This window comes from Amblyomma mixtum, chromosome 3 (genome assembly GCF_055824585.1).
Source record: "Amblyomma mixtum isolate Tamu chromosome 3, ASM5582458v1, whole genome shotgun sequence".
In the NCBI taxonomy this organism is placed as follows: Eukaryota; Metazoa; Arthropoda; class Arachnida; order Ixodida; family Ixodidae; genus Amblyomma; species Amblyomma mixtum.
In genome coordinates, this window is record NC_143014.1 from 207,681,019 (window position 1) to 207,698,411 (window position 17,393).

A 17,393-nucleotide genomic window follows, 5' to 3' on the forward strand; every position below is an offset into this window, starting at 1 on the left:
AGCAAAATATGTATATGATGTCGTAAGTTCATCTCCCTATAGGGATATTCACGGATACCCGTCGGACATCCATCCGCGGCATAGAGTTTCTTACTATTACCTAGAGGGAAAGCTGGCGGCGCTGCACTTCAGCCACCATCATGGAGGAAGAAAAACTAGGAGGGACCATGACGTCACAATCTTGAAGCCTAGTCATAAAAAATATAATGGAAAGCATCATGAGAAATAGGCCCTCACGTGACAAGGCAGTGGTAGCTCTTAGCTGGATTTCGGTTTCGGTTTCGCTCTCTCGCTGCACGAGCAACTAGGCGACCATCTGTTTGCGTTCACTGACGGCTCCGTGGTGAGCGCAAACTGCTCGCTCGCCGCAGCGGCCACCATCCCCGAGCGACGCGTGCGCTGACTGCGGCGCAGTGGAGACACTTGGAGCACATGCTCCTTCGCTGTGCCGCTTCTGCAGTGCCGCGTCGCGAGATTCTCGCGGCCTGCAGGGCGCTGGGAATCATCCCGGACAGTCTCCAAGCGCTCCTGTGGCCGCGCGGCACTGCGCGCACCCGTGATATTCTAGCCTCTATACCCGTGACAGAACAGTGGTGAGCCTCTGTGCGTTCATCGAAAAGGCGGGCTTGACTTCCCGCTCGCTCTTCGCAGGTAGTGCACGCGTGACACGAACGCTCCGTGGGTGCTACCTCCGACGGTATACGCGGCCGGGCGCCCCACCCCGACCGCTAGTGCAGTATGCCGCGCGCGCGATTAGTCCGAGACAGGACGCTACGAGCGCGCGGCTATGTATACATCCAGTTTACTTCTTTTTGTAATGGTGTCTTCGGCTGACACGCACTGCCTCCGTGCCGGTGCGCAGGAAGTGATGTCAAATACTACACGAGTGGCACGTCTCCTCCCAGGAAACCAATGTCGGCTACTAGACAGCTTGACTCAGCTTGACCCATCTCAACTCGACTATGGCTTCTTCCAGCCACAGAATAGACGTCTACAGGCCATCTCAAGTTTGATGCCTTGTAGACGTTTGATTAAGGACGTATCTTAGACAATGTATATTATATGACTGCATGACACATAATATTCTAAAAAATTTTCTTACAGACATTAAGCCTGAAATATGGACATCCTTACTTTACTAATGTGGTGTGCTGCAAGCGTCAAGCAATACTAAAAAAAAGAAACGTGGATCACGAATGTACGTGGCGCTTAAGAAATCTTGCAGGGAAGGGTAAATTAAGGCAATTGTGACGTGCGGCTTGCACTTATATAGAAACGCTGATGCTTTCTATGCGTACTTTGCGTAGTGCGAGAGTCACACGTTTTCCCGCCATCTTTTCAAAAATTGCAGGAGCGCCATCATACCTACGTTTATTGCTCTTGAAGTATATAGCTGCATAAAGATAATAAGTAAATCTTGTTATTATATTTTTAGAAGTAAAAATTTTGCTACACAAAATTTTGAGCATGTGCGTTTTAATAAACGGATGGCATTGAAAACATGTGTAGAGCCGGCGCTGGCGGCGCTGCGAGCGACCCCACGCTTCCCGCCAAAATCTGTCGAGAAGCGAGCGAAGCATGGCCATTGGCTCCGTTGGAAGGTTCGCTGTGCTTTTGTTTGCGGTGGCTCGTCAAGACTGCGAGTGCAAAAGGTAGAGTTTTCAACTTTTTCTTATGTCTTCGAGGCGCACTAAAGGCTTCGATGAACTGTCTCGCTGGCAGAAGCGTCGGCGCCTACGTTCGATGGCCGAACCGTCGTTCGAGGAATCGGTTTCGGCGAACCTTTCCCAGCAAGGGTCGGTGCCGAGATGTTCACAGTCCCAAGCTATCAGTGCGAATGTGTTTTCTGTGTCAAGTGACCCATCCACAGTTAATCAAGAACGAGGAGACAGTTCCAGTCCCGATTCCGACTGTCTGGAGATATGCGAAACAGAAGTGTCTGCCGTGCCTGACATTGTTCACAGTGAAGATTGTCCTGGCAGTTCTGGTGTTGTCTGCTCAGATGAGAAAGGTCACGAAAGCATGAAGGACTTTTTGACAAGGTGGGCAGTACGAAATGGGGTGGGACACAAGGCTGTCAGTGACCTCTTAAAGAAACTGAAAACGCACGACTGTTGTCCATGCTTTGCTAGTTTGCCTTCGGATGCCAGGGCGTTGCTCGGAACACCCAGAAAACATAATATTATTTCTGTGTCACCAGGGAGTTATGTACATATAGGAGTAGAAACCAGTCTGACGACTCTGCTTAAGGCACTTGTGGACATTTCAGCGGCACCATCATGTCTCAAGCTTACATTTTTCATTGATGGAATTCCTTTAACAAAAAGCTCTACGAGTCAGTTCTGGCCTATCTTATGTCGTGCAGAGGGAGTTTCAAACAACAACGTATTTGTTGTTGGCTGCTACCACGGTGAGTCAAAGCCAGAGTCAGCAGACACCTTTCTGACTCCATTTGTTGATGAAATGTACAGTCTGTATCAGAATGGACTTTGTGTAAAGGGAAGAAAATTCACGATAGAAATTAGAGCTTTTGTATGCGATGCCCCTGCGCGAGCCTTTGTGCTATATGTGAAGACTCACTCTGGTTATTTCAGCTGCACTAAGTGCACTGAAAAAGGAGAATTTGTAGATCAGAGGGTTGTTTTTGCTAGCACAAATGCACCCCTTCGCACAGATGACGACTTTGCTCGCAAAACTCAGAAAGAGCACCATGTTGGCAGCACTGTCCTTGAGAAGCTTCCCATTGGATTAATCTCAACTTTTCCTTTGGACTATATGCACCTGGTATGCATAGGAGTCACCAAAAAGTTTCTGTTGTTGTGGGTAAGAGGTGAGCTGCCCCATCGCCTGTCAGCTTCTGCTGTTGCACAGCTTTCAGAGTCCTTGCTGGCTCTGAAAAGTTGCTGGTGCCTGGAGTTTGCTCGCCCACTGCGGTCTTTAAAACACCTTGATCGCTGGAAAGCAACTGAGTTGCGTACTTTTCTTCTCTATGCAGGCCCCATTGTTCTGAAGCTTGTTTTACCTCGTAAGAGTTATGAGCATTTTATTGTTCTCCATGTTGCTGTACGAATATTGGCTAGCCCTTCTTTATGCATCTCCCTGAACAGATTCGCAAAAGACTTATTGTGTTACTTTGTAAATTATGTGCACAGATTGTATGGCCACCGTCACATGAGCTATAACGTTCATGGGCTGATTCATCTGGCAGATGATGTCCTGTTGCATGGTTGCCTAGACACATACAGTGCTTTTGCTGGAGAAAGTTTTCTTCATAGTTTGAAAAGGCTAGTCCGAAGTGGAAAAAAACCCCTTGAGGAAGTTGCTAATCGAATTCACGAAAAAATGAGCAATGGTGAACTCTTTGCAGCAAAAGGAACTGCGTCCTTTTCTGGTGTGGTCTTAAAGGAACCACATGCTGATGGCCCACTGCTGCCAACATTCAAAGGTCCTCAACATCGTGCTGCAGTATTTGAAACGTTCACTCTAAAAGGCAGCTTTGGTGACAATTGTTGTATGCTTTCGGACAGCAGTGTAGTACTTGCCTCTAACTTTGCATTTGACAGTGATGGTCAAGAAGTTGTAATAGGCCAAAAGTTTCAGTCCTCAGATCCTATGTTTTCAAGGCTATTATTTCTTCTGAACTGGGCATCCTTGTCGTTCAGAACCTATCTCATGTTATGGCGTGGCACCTAACTGACGTAAAATGCAAATGTGTCCTTTTTCCCCATCAGAGCGAGCCTAATACTTATGTTGTGCTACCACTTCTTCATTCAGAAACCCATTTTTAGCTTTTGGACTGTAGTACCATTAGGAGATATCACTGTTTCAACGTGTGTTGGACAACTTGTTTGATTTTTTACAATAGATACTATTAATTTTTCATAATCTGTGCAATGTTTAGATTTCAGTTTAAGTTTACAAGGTGCCATGTTTTAGCTTCACCCAATACTCTGTGTGCTCTAGATGGACCTCGTGTATTTGAAGAGTGAACACTTATGTTCTGTACATATTGTAAAACAAAGTGAAATGTTTTTTAATGCATGTTCAGAAACTATACTTTGATGTTAATGCTCCCAAAAGCATGATCCTAAGTGAAAGCCTGTGGGTGGCACTAACGACTTTCATCAACAGATGTATGCAGTGGTGCGATTTGCCAGTGATGACACAGTTGCTGTTGTACCCACAAACTGGGTTGATGGAGAGGACTGCTTGTGGCCTAGCCATGCAAACTCCAAAACCATAAGCAAAGCTGCTGAGCGCATGCAGACTCCGGATGCATCATATTCTCGCCACAAGATTATTGTCCTTCGTCTGGAGTGTAAGTTGCTTGCTTCCCATTTTTTTTCTAACCTGCTCATTTGCATTCCCACTGTTGTTGATGTGACTGCAACACAAGTGATGTTATTCTAAGGGAAAATGATTGAAAAGAGGCCAGAGTTCACGTAACACTGTCTTGATGAAATTTTTGGATTGGTCTCCCAGATTAAAATGGCCGTTGAAACAAGATGGTCGACCTTCACTTATTAGTTTGCAACTGCATCCAACAGCTTCCTAACAGGACTGCTGCTGTGGCTTAGTGGCATTGACTCTGAACTGTAATGGGGTTGGTCTAAGCCATAATTACCATAAGTATCAGTTAAGGCATTAGAAACAACTATTGATGGGCAATGACAGCACCTTGCAGAGGCTGATTCAATGAAACAGCACCATAGTTTAAGTTAGAGCAGAACTTTGTACTTTGTGTAATACCGGCTAATTAAGCAAGCAATGTTTTTGTCTGTATTCTAGCTACATACAAGACTGCGCGTGCACTCCTGGCTCGGGCTGAAGCCACTGATGATATTCAAACATCTGCAGATGAAGGTAGGATTAAAAAATTATATGCAGTGTGTTCTTTAAGCACTGCATCAGACATTTTGTCTTTTATATTAATGTGTGTTTAAGCACAGATTATGGTAACAAAAACACCCGATGGTATTTTAGGTCTTCAAAGCGTTGAGAGAATGTAAGTGTTTGTGCCTCTAAAGAACTGTATAATGCTTGCTTGAAAGAAATGGAATACTTTACAAGATGGTAATGCTAGAAATATCTTGTTTTATCTTTGTTTTTAAGGGTTACACCTATAATTTGTCAGTTGTAGTTTTCAAGAAAGGCTGGAATGTTTACTCCCATGCTGTGGGTTATTGTTTGTTATTAGGTATTGATGGTTGGCGTAAATCTTAGTGGCAGCATCTTGTAAGCATTGTTAATTTAATATTCAAACCCCTTCTCGTGCACCTCATGGCTGCCTAAGCAAATAGTTCTCACCTTTCAGACAGAGGACGTGGCAAGCGACGAAAAGTTCTCAGAGTTTTGTCAAGCAGTGAAGAAGATGAAAGTGAGCTTGAAGGAATGCCTTGCAAGCCGCCAAGGTGAATCTCTTTGTGATGATCACATTGCTTAAGTTTTGATGCTCTTGTCATTTGAAAGAAAATGCATTTTTGCAATTTTTTGTATTTATTGCTAACTAGCAGAACTGGATTGCTGACTTCCTGATTTTTGCACATTGTCATGGTTTGCAGCCCCAAAAGATGTGCCCCTGTGCATGGTCCCATGGTGTTTGCAAAGAAAAGTACCCACAGTCCAAAAACACGCGCCCGTTATGCTTCAGGCTTTGAAGAAACCATGGCTGAAAGGCCAAGCAGTGAAAGTTGTTCTAAAGGTAGGTACAGCTCATGCTCTCTAGTTAGGGTTACCTTACATTCACATGCTCACTAAATTCTTATGATGGGCGGATTCAAGCATAGTTAACATTGTGAAGTGTACATTGAAAGGTGTTTCTTTTTCAGATGCAACATACATCCTGCTAAAGGAAATTCAACACATCAAACAGCAAAACGAAAAGATCCTCAAATTGCTTACAAACACAAAAGATGACAACAGTGATGGCCTTCGTTTAGAGTTGCCTCTAAAAAACGAAGATGATGTAAATGATCTGGAGTCCCAGATTGCTAACGACAAGGCAACAAGAATCAGCTTGGTAAGCGAACGTGACACTTTCTATGGCTGACTGAGTGAGAGCTTTTGGAATGCACAAAATACATTTGCTATTGTAATGCATTACCCAATGTGTCATGTAAGGGCTGGATTTATCACTTCATAGTGAGAAACGCAGAGTTTCACAATTCATATTAAGCCAGTTCTCGCAATCTGGATTGAACTAACAAAGCTCAGTATCCTTGGCATGCATGCCACGGCTGGAAAGTGTTCATGAGAAGGAAAACTTTGAAAAGCAAAGGACAACAAAGTGCTGAAGTGGTATGAAATGGTATGTTGGTGGCACCACTGGACCAAGCAGTGCAGTGCAAGAACCAATTCGTCACCCTCTGAGGCTCATCAGAGCTCACACTGATTGACAGCTGCACTGCTGCAAGAATGGTAGCAACAGTGACTTTTTTTTTCTTTGAAAAATCCTTACACTTATACATGGCTGCTGGCAGTACTGTATATCATAGTTGATGAAAGTTATTTTGTGAAATTTACGGAAGGAAAAATATTTTTATGGGGTTAGGCCATGGCCATAAAATGCTGTATATAATTTAAGGGAATGCTAAGAGAACCAATAACAGATGCAGTGGAAAGCTGCCATCATCTGAGATATGCTTTTTCAATTTTCAAATATAAATTTAAACTGGGTTCAGCCTTCACTGCATTGAGGCAAGCACTACATGGCCAAAGCAATGGTTCACTCATTTATATGGAAAGATATGCTCTCAAACTATATATTAATAGTGTTTTTTTTTTGTTTTACTCTGTGGAATATCATTCAATATATTTGTTGCAGGCACGGAGGCTTTCACTAATAGGTGGAAAGAACATAAGAACGCTGACTGCAAACATCTTGCGCACAGTTTTCACTGACGAAGTGGGGAGGATGTTCAGCGTTTTCGGACAGCGGGGCAAAAGAAGCTTGAAGGACCTGCTTGTCTTTGGCGTGATTGAAGGTGTGTATTTGGTAGGCTTTTACAAATGGTGCATGAATACTAGTTCCTTCCTATTAGTATGCCAGTAAGGCCTGCACAATTACCTTGAATTTGAAAAATTAACATAAAATGAGTGATTGTTATATTCTTATTGCCAAAACAGTGTTACTATTTAGTCACACTGGAGTTCATATCGTAGCATGAGCCACTAAGGCTTTTCATATAACCTGTTCAACCGTGCCCGCACAGTTTTCTTCCAGTAAAGTGTTTATTTCCAGAATCGATACGAATGGACAGGCGCTATGTCTCCGCCGATTCCCATATGATACAGCAAGCAGCAGCCGGGTGGCTGAAGAACTGCACACTGAGGGTGATGGCAGCTTCTAGAAGGTAATTTGTCCATTCATAATTCTGTTTAAGGATGCAGTGTAACATACAGTTATGATAATCACATTTGTGTGTGTGTGTGTGCCTTTGTATGAACCAATGGTGTAAGCGAGATTTTGAAAATTGTTGGTTACTTTACATGAATATGGCTCTCTACATCACTGGTTTGGGTAGAACTAAAAACAAGTTTTCAATTGGTGCATTTTTGTTCAGGCAGCATTGTGATGCAACAAGTGTCCAGCTGGAAGAACCAGTAACATTGGGAGGGCAATCAGGTGAGTGCTTCCTGCTACGAAGCTGTCAACTGCATGTATAATGAATGTGGTACTATCGGCCAAAAGTTTCATATTAGCACAAATAAAATCTGGCTTATGGCGTTGAAGCGATAATTCAGTGGACCTGATCACAGTTTTGCAGTGATGTCTATTTGACAATGATTGTGATTAAGCCGAATAAATAGTAAAACTAATATTTTTTTATGGCCACTGGTACCATGGAGCTCACTGTAAACTTCTCTTTGTGGCTCCAGAGTGCTGTTTCTCGCTGTTGCGGGAGCACCTTGACAGCATTGGTTAGTAATATTTACTGGTGCAGGAAGACCTTAGTAACACTTGAGTGCGCTTTGATGAATAAGCTTAATTGCAAACTTTATATCTTACACATCTAGCGTCTGTTCAGCATTTTCATCTCCATAGTTTTTTCAGTCAGTAATGAATCAAGTTAATGGCTCAAAAAAGTTAAGCATTGCATTTCATTTGAAAGGGGCATAGGCTTTTTATTTTGTTATTTCATGCTAGACACAGCCATAATTTTTTAATATGTATTTCAGAGTAACAGCTTCTGAGCCAGCTGCACAGCTCACAAAAATCTGGCGATATCCAAAGATGGTGTGCTCGACTCGTGTGTCCTCCATTCTACTCATTCAGCGGGTCTCTCAAAGTTGCAGTGACAATTTTATAACTTTGCATTTAAATTTTAATTCAGTTTGTTTTGTATCATCTATTGACTGAATGTTTTGGTGACTTTTAGATGTGTATATTTATTTGTAATTCTGCAGTTCATAAGCAGTTTTCTGTTTGTGAATTTTGGAGAACTTCATCATTATCTTGTAGCCATTGAAAGTTCCGTGGACAATTTTACACCAGTTGTATTAATGTTTGACCATCTTTAGTAATTTTAAGATAAATATTTGTGCACTCTAGTCTTTGAATGTTTTGGTGACAGCAACATCATTCGTCTTTGTTTGTAGTTTTGATGCTATGCCACATTGAAGTGGTTTTTAATGTGTAAAGTTTGAACTGCTCAAATTTTTTGTATCCTGGTTATGGACATTTCTGGCAACAGTCTTCTAGTCGCTGAACGTTCCCATGACAGTTACACCTGTGTTTATTTGTAATTTAGCAATCTAACTAATTCTCTGTGTGTTCATTCTCAACTTGATTTGTTTTGCATTTTTTTAGTGAAAGTACTGGTCACATAATGAGACCTGCTGGATTTGTAATTTTGCAGTTCATAAACAGTTTTCTAGTTCTGAATTTTGGAGAACTTCATTATTATCTTGTAGCCATTGAAAGTTCCGTGGACAATTTTACACCAGTTGTATTAATGTTTGACCATCTTTAGTAATTTTAGGATAAATTTTTGTGCACTCTAGTCTTTGAATGTTTTGGTGACAGCAACATCATTCGTCTTTGTTTGTAGTTTTGATGCTATGTCATATTGAAGTGGTTTTTAATGTGTAAAGTTTGAACTGCTCAAATTTTGTGTACCCTTGTTATTGAAATTTCTGGCGACAAGTCTTCTAGTCACTGAAAGTTCCTGTGACAGTGACGCCAGTGTTTATTTGTAATTTAGCAGTTTTTAACTAGTTCTATATTTGTTCATTTTCAACTATTTGTTTTGCATCATTAGGTGAAAGTACTGGTCACATATTGAAACTTGCTGTATTTATTTGTAATTTTGCAATGCCTGAGCAGTTCTATATTTTTGAATTTAGGAGAACTTGATCATTATTTGTTGCCATTGAGTTATGTGAACAATTCCACACCAGTTGTATGTATTTGTGTTTGGTCATCTATATAATTTGCAACTAAATTTTTGCACTTTCTAGTCATTGAATGTTCTGGTGGCAGTACCATCGTTTGTCGTTGTTTATGGCTTTGATGCTATATCATATTGAAGTGGTTTTTTTGTGTGTTAAGAGTGAACAGGTCATTTTTTTGTATCCTGGTTATGGAAATTTCTGGTGACAAGTCTTCTAGTGACAGTAAGGCCTGTGTGTTTATTTTTAATGTAGCTGTTTTAACTAGTTGTGCATTTGTTTGTTTTCAACTCTATTTGTTGGTCACATATTGAAACCTGCTGTATTATTTGTAATTTTGCAATGTCTGAGCAGTTCTATAGTTTTGAATTTTGAACTACCTGACCATTTTGTTTTTCTATGTTCACTGAAAGTCCAAGTGAAAAATTTACACCTTTTGTATTTGTGAATTTCAATAAATATATTACTGGTCTTAACATTGGTTGACATGCTTTTAAGCGTGACATTCACCATATGCTCAACTGATGAGACGATTCTGCAGCATGGTTAAAACCAGTACATTGATTCCACCCGAAACTCAGAATTCCTAATAATTCAGTATTTCTGCATGGATGGCCTGCAAAATAATATTCCAGTAAGCGCTACGAATCAGGCAGGCATTGAATAAGGCCATTTGAGTGCAGGTCTGCAATACCTACTGATATTCTTGGCCGAAGCTTACTGAGACGTCTTCAAGACCATATTGGAGGGAGCGTTAGCACAAAAAAAGCCGAGCTTGAAGCCGGCTAATAGCAGCTAATGGCTTGAAGATGATGGCTTGTAGCCAGCCTGCTTGGCTAAACTAGCCAAGAACTAGATGTCTTGAAGATGACTTTGCGTTTCCTGGGCTTGCACATCAGCTGAACTTGCGAAACACTCGCAGAGTGCCGTTGCTCTTCCTGCCGTCTGTTAACCGAGGCCTCCGAGACCCTCGATAATCTCAGAGGCTATTCCTATGAGCGGCCGACGCCAACGAGCGCAGTCAACAGTTTGTACAATTAGCAACAGCCTCTTCAGAACAATGCAGTACCGCGCTTGAAACAGGCGTTAATTGATAGAATCGGCGGGAAACGCGGGACCCACGAGCCTGCTCGTGAGATACTCGATTAATCATCGGGGCGCAACTTTGTAAGACACCACACCAAGGCGTTATACTTGCCGGTTTCGATGCATACGCCTTTAGAGCTTCAGATAGAGTAACTTTCGAAAATATCAGCAGGTGATTCTCAATCCGCTAGCGCCCCACATTGTCGCTTTATTGATATCCTTTAACCTGCGCATACGTTGGCAAATAGTTCGATGTTATAAAGTGCAGGCATGCCGGATGAACAGCATATGCCGTTCGCTGCAAGAGCCAAGGCAGAACTTGCAAGACTAAAAATGTTGACAAACCTTTAATTTCCTCATAACGGAAGGCACATGGCTTTGCCGGCCGGTGGCTGCGTGATTTCAGCGCGAATAAATGCATTGCAGCTGCTGTAATATTCAACATTTTTTAAAAATGTGCCTACTTGTAATTCTTCGTCCGTTTTTCCTCTTCGTCGATTCTGCGTCAACCAACGAGCGTGAACAGCGTCGTCTGCTAGCGCACGCTGCACGACGAGATTGCACCGCGCTCCACCGTCGGTCTCCACGGTGGCGCGGTGGCACGCACGCGTGTCGTGCTCGTCCCACCCGAATGTACGGCAGTGCACCAGTGGCATCCAGCCGAACGTGGGGTACCGCACGAGTGCGTAGAAAACTCCACGAGTGCCGTCAGCCGAAGACACCATAAGTGATTGTGCGCAGTGGCCGGGAGACCCCGCGCAGGGGCAGACGTAAAGCCGCCGGCACTCTCTCTCGACAGCGAGAGAGAGAGAAATACTTCACTGCTGAATTTCACGTCGGAACCGCCTATGTGCGCGCGCGTATTCGGCACGACTTGTGCCTTGAGAATAGCGGAGAACGGAGGGCCCATGGGCGAGCCGAAGTCCGCCTGCCCGAGAAATAGAATCTTGCGCAGCGCGCCGGAGCGCTCGTTCAACACGTCCGTCCGCCGTGAGCGCTCTGGAAGCCGCTGCGCCCTTTTTTAGAGGCTCGTTTCTTCGCCTACTCTCGAGTTCTCCGCTCATAGCATGCGCTGAAATAAACGCTCCGTATGTGTGTATAACGACGAAAGGAATTCCTCTCCATTCTCTTTATGAACCACAGTTGAACAGTGACGAGGTCGCGGCCGCACCCTTTGATGAAAAGTTTACCCGCAGTTTTCTACAGTGCACCCAAAAACTCAAGAGTGTAATCAACAGAGACGCGGAGCCTGCAGACAACCTCGAGCTCGGTACGCATTCCGCCAAAGCGCTGCGCTGCGCTACTTCGGAGCACGGACGTTCACTAAAAAGCACCGCTGGCTGGCAGTCTGGTAACTGTGGAGGAGGGCCTATTTCCCATGAGTCAGTGCGCAAAAGGGCCCTCGGCAGCGGCGTCAGAGGAGGATGGCTTGCAGACATGGAGGTAAAGACATGGAGGTAGGAGCGCACTCCCTCCTAGTTTTTTTACCTCCATGGCCACCATGGACGCTCAAAGCATCATGGGGCGGTGAGCTACTTGTTGCGAGACAGTCGTAGTTTTTCAGGAACACGGAGTGTCATTACTAAGATGTTTCATTCCAAAAACGCTGTTCGTCTGTGCGCAGACGACTTTGGCGCGAACGCAGTGTGCAAAAACCATAGTAGAGAAACCGCAATAGCACACGACGCCAATAAAAGGTTTCACTTTTTCGAAATGCCACTAAAAACCCTTTTATAGTGTTTAAGCAACAACATTTTTTTTAAAACATATTTACTTTTAAAAGTGCACCTGTTAATTACAAAATATTAGTTTTTATAGTGTTCAACACTCGGCCAATAGGAGAGCGAGTCGTCTCTTATTTTGGGCAAACTTTGCACTTAAATGCTTTTCTGCTCGTTTGTTGCAATCATTAGACAAGATATTGAATGTTAGGACGTTTGTAGTTATCAAACAGCTTTATTTTTTTATTATTTTTTGGCCAAAAGTTGCAGTTCCGCAACAAGTAGCTCACCGCCCCATGATGCTTTGAGCCCCCATGGTGGCTGAAGTGGTCTCGAGGGGTCGCCATGCAAACTTTCATAGACGGTCCGCCAGCTTTCCCTCTAGGTAATAGTAAGAAACTCTATGCATAGAGTTTCTTACTACTACCTAGAGGGAAAGCTGGCGGCGCTGCACTTCAGCCAACATGGACGCTCAAAGCATCATGGGGCGGTGAGCTACTTGTTGCGGCACAGTCGTAGTTTTTCGGGAACACAGAGTGGCAGTACTAAGGCATTTAATTCCGAAAACGTAGTTCGTGTGTGCGCAGACGACTTTCGCGCGAACGCAGTGTGCAAAAGCCATAGTAGTGAAGACGCGACGACACACGACGCCAATAAAAGGTTTTACTCTTCCGAAATGCCATTAAAAAACCTCTTAAAGTATCTAAACAACAACATTTTTTTTTAAAACATATTTACTTTTAAAAGTGCGCCTGTTAATTACGAAATATTAGTTTTTTTAGTGTTCATCATTTGGCCAATAGGAAAGCTAGTCATGTCTTGTTTTAGGCAAACTTTGCACTTAAATGCTTTTCTGCTCGTTTGTTGCAATCATTAGACAAGATATTGAATGTTAGGACGTTTGTAGCTATCAAACAGCTTTATTTTTTTATTATTTTTTGGCCAAAAGTTACAGTTCCGCAACAAGTAGCTCACCGCCCCATGATGCTTTGAGCGCCCATGGTGGCTGAGGTGGTCACGTGGGGTCTCCATGCAAACTCCCATAGACGGCTTGCCAGCTTTCCCTCTAGGTAATAGTAAGAAACTCTATGACTCTATGATCCGCGGATATCCCCCAGCAATCCGATAACGAATGTCCCTCGGACCGTAGGGATGGCCTACGGACATCCCGCCTGGCACTGGAGATTCGGATCTTAATCGTACGTACTACGGATATCCGTGGTTGCCTGGGTGCCAACTTTCACAAGCCCAACAGTTGCAAAATCACAATATCAGGGCAAACTATCTGGTGATCTAGTTTAAAGGGGCCCAGAAACACAATCTTAGTTAACTGTTTTGCCTGTTGATTGCATACGGTGAGTTATAATGGTGCTATTAGCGTCGGTAATGCCGCGTATATTCCGTTTATTAATATTTTAGTGTCCTCCCAAAAACAAATTCATGGCTCTGATGGTGTCGCCACACAGTGGCGGGTTTTTATCAGCGGATATGACATCACCTGGCGCGAGCTTGATGATCGGACAAACAGTAAATATACTGCAAATTGTGTGAATAAATAGAGACACATTTTGTCACCTGTCTGCGTTTTATATTAGATCAACAAAAACAACTTGTTTGTCTTAGATAAAAGCCCTGCAAAGCAAGTAAAATAAAAATACGCCACCAGGGGCACTCTGGCAGCAAGAACGAGTTACAGAGAGCAGGTAACCATGGAGTACAAACTTCCGCGACGTGCTCTGGCTGGCTGTTTTGATTGGCTGCGCCAGGTTCCGTCATTGGGAGAGCGAAATAGGAGTGGGAAGCCCCGCCAAAATCGAGTTGAGGGCAGCGTTTTGTTTGCTTGTATTTTGAAATTTCTTCACTGAATAACTCCCGTTCCTGTGCATCGATTCCTGTAATTCTTTTTAAGTCAGCATCTGTGTGACATAAAGAACCCACCTGAAGTATAGCCGGTATCCCCCAAGCAGTGTTTCACGGCCCCTTTAAGGTGTCAGCAAATATAGCACAAAAGAACTTCTTCGCTTTCTTCGTCGCTTATCACATTGACTTATTTTCGTTCCGAGTGTATTTTCTAATGCTGCTAGGCTTGGACCTCGCGTGAAATTCTGCAAATGGGATATATAGAAGAGTTTATTGATTGCAAGGGCAGCGAGGTTGGCTGAAAAGAATATCTGGCCAGCTACTCCGCAATCGGGAGGAAGGAGAGGAGAAGAAAGAGGTTTCGTCGTCTAGGTGCTTCGGTCGTGATTCCAATACAGCACATTGATTAGTAAAGTCTCTAGATGGGTATACGTTTGGGACTTTATTGATGTTTCTTATTCATTATGTGAGAGGATGTCAGCGCAGCGGAGAAATATTGAGAAAAATGGCACGTTACGTCAACGGTGGGCTGCAACTCTTTCCTCGTTGTCGTCGTCTCACTCCTTGGCTCAGGCTCCGAAAATATCATTAGCGATTAGTTGAACAAAAATTGTTGTATTGACGCGCGTAGCTCATGTTCTTTGCGGAGAGCGACCGCGCAAAGGGCACTGGTGAACGTTATTGAAAACAAATTGCTGGGGCTTAGCTTTGGTTAAGCCTAGGTAATTGAGAAAGCAATATCCCCTTGGCTACGCTATGTGTTTCGCTTATGGGTGGTGCACATTGCTAATGTCCGCGTGTGCCCATGAAGGTGGGTTCAGACGAGCGGACCGGATCGCGGATGGTCCGCGCGCGTCAGCGCGGTTATCGTGACGTGTGACCAAGCTCCGGGAGACGGTCCGGACGTCGAGAATTCACACGAGCGCAGCGGAAAATCCGCGCGTCCTCTCGCCCACGGCGTGCTTGCGCTGTTTGCGTGGCTTCGAAAACTCAGCTGCCGAGAGTTTCAACATGAACGCCAAGATAAAACGTCGTCTCGCCGCACTGGCTGTAGCCATTGAAGCGTCTGAGGACGAGGAGGAAGCTTTCGTGGCTAAAAACTGTTATGTTGGGCAAAGTAATGGTTGGAAAAAAAGTGCTTGGGCATGCAGGACCTGCTGTACGAGGACCTACTTGAATGCGACCCGAAGAGTACAAACGCTTGCTGCGGCTGAGTCGAGAGCAGTTTTACCAGATACTGGCTCACTGAGTGCCTTCTTTCCAAATTCACTCAAATTAGAAGAAACAACAAAGCAAAGCGGGCATTTACGCACACGCTCAAATACACAGTACGACGCAGTGCAGCATACGCGGAGTGAACAGCGCAGTGAGCGAAACACGAAAAGCAGGACACACAGTGCCGCGCAGGAGCTGCAAATTGGGCGAAAAGCGCGCTAAAACGAAATGCGCCGGCACGGAGCAAAGCTGACTTCATTCAGGATAGCTAGCCAGGCGAGCGCACCTAGAAGCAAAAAAGAGCAAAAACAATCCCAGTCTGCGCGGACTGAAAAAGGCGCTCGTCTTTTTCACTCGGTCCGCGATCCGGGCCCGAAAAAGTCTGCGCCGCCCGCTCAAGGTCGCTCAGAGCCGTGACGTTCCCGTCACGTGGCGCGCGGAGAGCGCTGACGCGCGCGGACCATCCGCGATCCGGTCCGCTCGTCTGAACCCACCTTGAACAGGGCCGGATTACGAAAAATGGGGGCCCTGGGCTAATGCGCATGTAGGCCCCTCTCCCTTTCCCTTTACTGACCCCCCGCCCCCTGCTACACTACTGGAATATACCCAAGTTTTCAGTTTAATTCTACCAAATTTTAAAAAGCGAAGTGCGATAAACGGGATTCATGGAACAGTAACGCATTAGCATTAGTTTTACAGCTCGCAAAACGCAACGCGATTCTTGGACGCTCGACACGTGTCGGTCCGTGGCCGAGCGCCGAACGCCATGGAAGGCCACGTGTGCCGACCGACAACTTGCGGGGCTGCATTGAAGCGCGCGTCTTCTCCTCTCCTCTTTCAGTGACGCCGTACACAAGCCGACAGACAGGTTTTCGTTTGCAGCACTGTTTTACTGCTAACGCATAAAAAAAAGCAGGCTGAGCAGCTTCCTTGCTTCCTACAGCTGATCTGGGTACCCCGGCAGCGACTAAGAAATAGAAACACTCGTTAATTAGTGACCCGAGAGAGTAATATTAAAAGTTATTAAAATTATTCTGATTACACGATGAACTTTTCACTGCCCTCGTGGGTTACGTTTGAGTAGCAGAAATTAAGTCCTGGCTCAGTGGTTAGCGTGCTTGGCTGCTGAGCCAAGTACTGGAGTTCAAACCCAGCCCAACGGTGGCTGCGTTTTCATGGAGGCGAAATGCGAAAAGGCGCCCACGTGCTGTGCGATGTCGGAGCTGGTTAAAGATCCCCAGGTGGTAGAAATTATTCCGGAGGCCTCCGCTACGGCACCTCATTCTCCCCTTTCATTCACACCTTGCTCGCTCAACTCAAGACGCGGTTGAGTTGACCGCCTAGAAGTGAGGCACCTTTAATTTCCACAAAAATTAAAAATTTTCACCTGGCTCTACGAGACCAATCCCAAGAAAAAAGTAAGAACAAAATAACTGCCCTGGTCGCGGCTATCGCATTTCGCTGGAGGCGAAATACTAAGGTGTCCCGCATAGCCGGACTTGATTTGGGACGTTAAAGCCCATAAACCTAAACATAAACCCATAAACAAGTGTTTCACGTTCCTAGTGGCTGCGGGAGGACGAAGTGAAACTGGGGGACTTCCAAGAAGCTAGCACTGCCTGACTTGCTTTTGAACTGAAAGCTAAAGAAAAAAACCCGATGTTGCATAAAAAAAATTTTGACGGCCAAATGCCATACCTGTGCGAAACTTGAACTCGAACAATCCACCGGTGTAGCTGAGAGGATCATTCTACTGCGCACGTTTATTAACTCAACCATCTGCATATGATACTCTCACACGTAGACGCCGCTTCAAACGCCGCTGCACATTCTGGTTTCGTTTTTCCTACCCCGCTGCGACACAAAACGGTTGCATTTCCTGCCATGCAAAGGTCTGAGAGCAAGTACTTTTCACATCAAGCACCACATTGCATATTAGCAGATATATTTGTGGCTTTAAAAGTACTGGATTTTTAGCGCATTAAGAAAGCAACTCTAACGGAATGCTTGGCGCCGAGGTGGGAATTCCGCCTCGCCGCTCTGTAAAAGCGGATGTTATGCCGACGCCAGGATTCTCTAGTACACTACACCTTCAACACTACACCTTCAGACGCCAGTGGA

At 44.6% G+C, this 17,393-nt stretch overlaps 1 protein-coding gene and 1 long non-coding RNA gene across 2 annotated transcripts; both read left to right on the forward strand.

Annotated features, from left to right (window-relative positions):
• Nucleotides 1-1,564: 1,564 nt before the first annotated feature.
• LOC149353459 (uncharacterized) lies at nt 1,565-6,049 on the forward strand. The gene is made up of 6 exons (XM_089575823.1): nt 1,565-1,652; nt 4,132-4,318; nt 4,789-4,863; nt 5,315-5,411; nt 5,562-5,701; nt 5,829-6,049. The coding sequence occupies exons 2-6, from the start codon at nt 4,132-4,134 to the stop codon at nt 6,047-6,049; spliced, it is 720 nt and encodes a 239-aa protein (XP_089431949.1). The 5' UTR covers nt 1,565-1,652.
• Nucleotides 5,701-9,913, forward strand: LOC149353460 (uncharacterized). The gene is made up of 5 exons (XR_016289583.1): nt 5,701-6,019; nt 6,824-6,983; nt 7,241-7,352; nt 7,563-7,624; nt 8,179-9,913. It is a non-coding gene; the product is annotated as an uncharacterized LOC149353460 (long non-coding RNA).
• Nucleotides 9,914-17,393: the final 7,480 nt, after the last annotated feature.